Here is a 5039-nt window from a genome sequence, read left to right on the forward strand (position 1 = left end):
GCCTTTTTATCTCCACATAAACTAAATTACATTATCTTTAGAACATTCTTATGCTCTTTCTAATAATCCTAGATCTTTTAATGTCTGGTGCAAAATTTTAATTTAAAAACCGTTTCTTAAATCGAAAAGTAACGATTAGAAAAGGCATTTTATCTGTTGTTATGAGGAACTTATCTGATTGTGAAAGTTGCAAACTTCTTATTTATTAAATGCGTTATTAAATTAGCTTATTATTTGCTTTTTATACTTTTGTTTTAAAAAGTAAGGAAAACGTATTTGGTTTTTCTATGAACATTTTTATATGGATGAAGGGGAGCGAAAATAGTAGTTCACATTTTTACATAACTGAAATTAAATTCAAGAAAATTAAAATAAAGATGAAAATTGTGTAAATGTGATTAATCACATTTTTACTTACAGAAATCTCAAATGTTGCATTTGGAACAGCATCCAGACTGTTAACTTATTTCAACGTAGCATATGTTGGTTAAGTGCAAGTAGTACTTTTTAAACTAAGCATATATGAATATATTATGATATTTTAAATCAAGTGTTCTCACCAGGGAAGATTTTTTTCCCTAAGGGGAACGTTTTTCATTGCTCCGGGGGGGGGAGTGCGGTCAGCATTTTATTTAGCTGTTAAGTACTTAGTTTTAGTTTATAAATAAGAAAAACGATTTTGTTCATGTTTTGGTATTTACCAAAATTTGTACTTTGATTTATGAAACTCATTAAAAATAGTCTAAATAAATGTATATATTTTTCGAATTTAGGAAAGGAGGGGTAAATGATCTTCTAGCAATGGTGAAAATAAAAAGCTGTTGGAAACCACTGTTTTAAATAGCTTATTAATAGGTGTTAAGCTTCAAAATGTTTTTGTGTCTTATTTTATCCTTCTCTATAGGAGGTGCTGTCATCATGCCAGATGTTTATTGCTTATGTATTTTCAATTTTGTCTTGTAATTGTGGCAACAGATGTAAAAACAAAATTCTTATAAAATTAACAAACAGAGTGATGAATAATTGAATTTTTGGACTTTATTAACAAAAAAAAAAGTAAAGAGAATTTACGTAAGTCTTATTGTTTACATAACAACTTTTAGAATGACGAAAATAATAGTGATGCCAGATGCATAAAACATACTAAAACAATAAAACAATGATGCCACTGAAACTGCACATAATATCAATTAAATGCTCGATTCTCAACAGCCTCCTTCTAGCATGGCAATAGTCATTATTCATACAGATTAACCTTTACTTATTGAGTGTTTTTACACCAATCAACTTCTTCTGGAAATGAAACTAAGGTGCTGGAAGCACCTTCGTCAGAATGTCTGTGCATTGTTCATTACTTCTGACATAGCCTAATTGAAAACATCCCGTCAAGAACTCATCTTGCACACCTTTGGTCAATGTGCTTTGTGCTTGCGTAGAACATTGGTTTTTTGATGTACTTGATAGTACTCTGATTATCAATTTGTAGGATAGGCAATGAGACATTATTAGCTATCTCATTGGACAAGCTCTTCAACAATATCAGGTTAGAACATTGGTTTTTTGATGTACTTGATAGTACTCTGATTATCAATTTGTAGGATAGGCAATGAGACATTATTAGCTATCTCATTGGACAAGCTCTTCAACAATATCAGGTCTTTTGTGGCATCAGCTGCTGCCATGAACTATATCGTCGAATTGGATATGGCCTCCTGTAGCTTGCTTCGCCACGTAATTGCACCTCCACCATAGAAAGAAATAAAACCTGTTCGAGACCTGCGTGTTTCTGCATCACTAAACAACATCAAACTTCTATACCTTAATGTTGTCTGTACGATTTCCCAATCAATCTCTGTAGGATTGTTCAGCTTTCGAGACATCAAACTCACTGCATAAGCAATATCCGGTCGGGTAACCATCGCCAAGTGCAGCAAACTGCCAACTACTGATTCGTATTGAATTTCACTGCAGAGAGACTTCGTCTCCTTGATCTTGATCATGCCGTTGTCATTCGGTTGACCATAGTCGACCTTAAGACTCGACTTCTTTACTGGGATGTGTTATGTCTTAGCATCTCCATATCCCTCTAATATCTTTCTTGTAAATGCTTCTTGGTGCAGGAAGAGGGAGCCGTCTTTCAAACGTTCAACTTGACCAAGGAACCTAGACTAAGGAAACAATTTAACGTCGTTACGCGAATGTTAAAATGTTGCTTGAGCTCATCCATAAATGTGAAGAATGCTGCTTTGTCCTGAACAGCGACAATGCCATCATCAACCTAAATCGCCATCAGCATCTTATGTCCATAATCATTTCGTATAAACAGGCAGTTGTGGGATTTACTTCGTATCATGCCATATTTCTTCAGCACGACAGTAAACTTAGCATTCCTACATCGTCCAGCTTGTTTCAAGCCGTATAAAGGTTGAAGCATTTTGCATACACGCTTACTTCTGTCGTTATAGCCTACGGGTTGATGCATGTAGATCTCCTTAGTTAGGTCACCGTAAAGGAATGCCGTCTCCACGTCAATTTCATTATAAGTTGAGATTTTCCTTGGCTGCCGTTGCAATTAGAGCTCGAATGGCACCATAGCGACACACCAGGCTAAATGTGTCTTCGTAATCGATATTCACCGTCTGGGTGTACCCTTTTGCTACAAAACGGGCCTTGAATCTCTCGATTGAGCCATCGGGATTTGTCTTCACTCTGTAAACCCAGCGATTGTCGAGGATTTTACGTCCATTAGGTGGATTAACAAATTGCCATGTTCCATGTTTGGCATGCGATGACATTTCTTCGTCCATGGCTTATTTCCAGTCGGCGTATTGAGGAGACTTCGTTGCTTCGTCATATGTTTTAGGCTTTTCCAACTTCAGAAAGTTGTTGTACACGTCATAGTCATTAAATCTGACAGGCCGTTGGATAGTTAAACGGTCTCGCAATGCATCTTCATCAGTGCACAGTTCACCAGCCCCCTATGTGTCTGCATCATTTTTGAAGATTCAATAAACACTGGACTCGGGCACTTTGGAGGGGAACCTACCCGGTGGCATTTGGTTCGCGGAACTGCCAACCGGATGGTCCAGGCGTTGGGTTTGGGCGCCTTGTGCAAGCCTCCCATGTGGCCCCACTGGCTTTACTCTAGATAAGGGCGGACGTGGCCCTATATGTAATTAACTTAATAGTAAAGGGGTGGTGGCCACGTCCTCCGTCATTATCACTATCACTATATGTCTGCATCATCGTGTGCAGCTTCCAAAATAAACTTCATACTGCTTGATAGACCAGTGTTAGATGCTAATTTTGAAGGTTGGGAAGTAGGGCCGATTTGCTGTTCATTAAACATTACATTGGCACTTTTTATCGTATCATTCCTTGATGGTATGAAAATGCGATACCCATCGTCATCACAATAACCAACCAAATAGCCCTTTATAGCCTTGTGATCTAATTTACCTCTGTTGACATTTGGTACATGTACAAATGCAGCTGATACAAAAACTCGAATTCTGCTGATTGCCGTTTTGCGTCCAAACCATTCCTCAAACGGAGATTTTTCCGTAGTCTTACTTGGTCCGGATCGATTGAGAACGTAGACATCTATAGATGCTGCTTCTGCTTACAGAAACTGTTGTAGGCCTGAATCCTTGATCATAGTGCGAACTGCATTCATTATTGTACGATTCTCTCTTTCAACCAATCCGTTTTGTTCTGGTGTATGTGGCATAGTGATTCGCAGCTTGATGCCTGCATCATCAGGCAGTTTCACCAATTTATCATTGTCAAATTCACGACCACGGTCTGTAACCAGTTCTTTTACATTTATACCGTCTTTGTTGGTCCGAACAAGAAACTGATTGATTTTATCCACAGCCTCATGTTTATGTCTCAGAAATTCTACATGTCGAAACTTAGAATAATTGTCCTTAATCACTAACATGTACTTCTTTCCACCTCTTGATAAGACTGGCGATTCGAGTAAGTCTGCATGTATTATCTCACCAGAGTTTTGTGTTTTGAATCGTTAAATGTTCGTCGACTTTGTTTACCATATGCACACAAAATAGTCCATCGTCGATAAAATCTATACCATTTTGGCGCAAATACTATTTATTGTATTCCTTGATGCCCAAGTCACCGATGCCAATGTGATAATGGCAATTTTGTCGTCATCTTCATTGCCGTCTCAGGAAAAGGAGTCGTCATTTCGTTGTCAACCAAGTAGGTGCAACAGCAGAACCCCCTTGTGACTTTGCTAGTTTTGCACGCAGTTCAAAGAGTCCATTTGATGAACATGGGGCTTCTAAATGTATATTATATGGGGTCTCCTTGCGAAAGAAACGGCAAATCATATCGTGTGAATCGCCAAGTTCGAGATTCCTCGCTTCATTGCCTTTGAGATTGATAACAAGTTTTTGCCAATTTCTGGTGCGTACAGTACATCAGTGAGTTCAATAGATTTTTGTACGTTTCCAACCGTCGCGCACATGTCAATGTCCCCACATCCATATGCTGGTATTGTCTGTTTGCTACCGACCGTGATTTCTGCTTGTTTGTTAAAGTGATGGTACGCATTGAAATACTCGGCTGAATTTGTAATGCGTACTGTAGCTCCATCGTCTTTAACTCAAACATTTCGGCCACAATCATTTTCTTGACAAGCAAACGCACTGCATTGAGTATTTGCAAAGAAGGTCTCTGTTTTGCTATTTGTCGTGGTTGGCTTGTCAGGGAAAACTGGGCGAAATTTACCAATGTGCCCGGGTTTATTACAACGAAAACAGATGCCACTGAAACCTTTCACACCATCACTGGTCTTACTCAACGAGATAGTATACCGGTAGAGAGCGTATTGTAACCTTCAACCGGTTCCAACATTAGTGTCACGTGACTGCTGCGCGAATTCCGAAAGTCCGGAAATACTTTACCTTTCTATGGGACGAAAGACTGCTGCTCTGCTTGGTCACATAAAACTTAAGTAAAAATGGTTATTCGCTGCAGCGCCTACGGATGTAAAGAAAGTTTCGTGAAAGGAG

The 5039-nt window shown here is 38.6% G+C and overlaps 1 protein-coding gene across 1 annotated transcript; it reads right to left on the bottom strand.

Annotated features, from left to right (window-relative positions):
- Positions 1-1685: 1685 nt before the first annotated feature.
- On the bottom strand, positions 1686-2000 carry LOC146996912 (uncharacterized). Its single transcript, XM_085819710.1, has one exon. It carries the CDS (start codon positions 1998-2000, stop codon positions 1686-1688), a length of 315 nt encoding a protein of 104 aa, XP_085675836.1.
- Positions 2001-5039: the final 3039 nt, after the last annotated feature.

This window comes from Stegodyphus dumicola, chromosome 6, assembly GCF_044657685.1.
Source record: "Stegodyphus dumicola isolate Sdum_Otavi_A_Nest chromosome 6, ASM4465768v1".
In the NCBI taxonomy this organism is placed as follows: Eukaryota; Metazoa; Arthropoda; class Arachnida; order Araneae; family Eresidae; genus Stegodyphus; species Stegodyphus dumicola.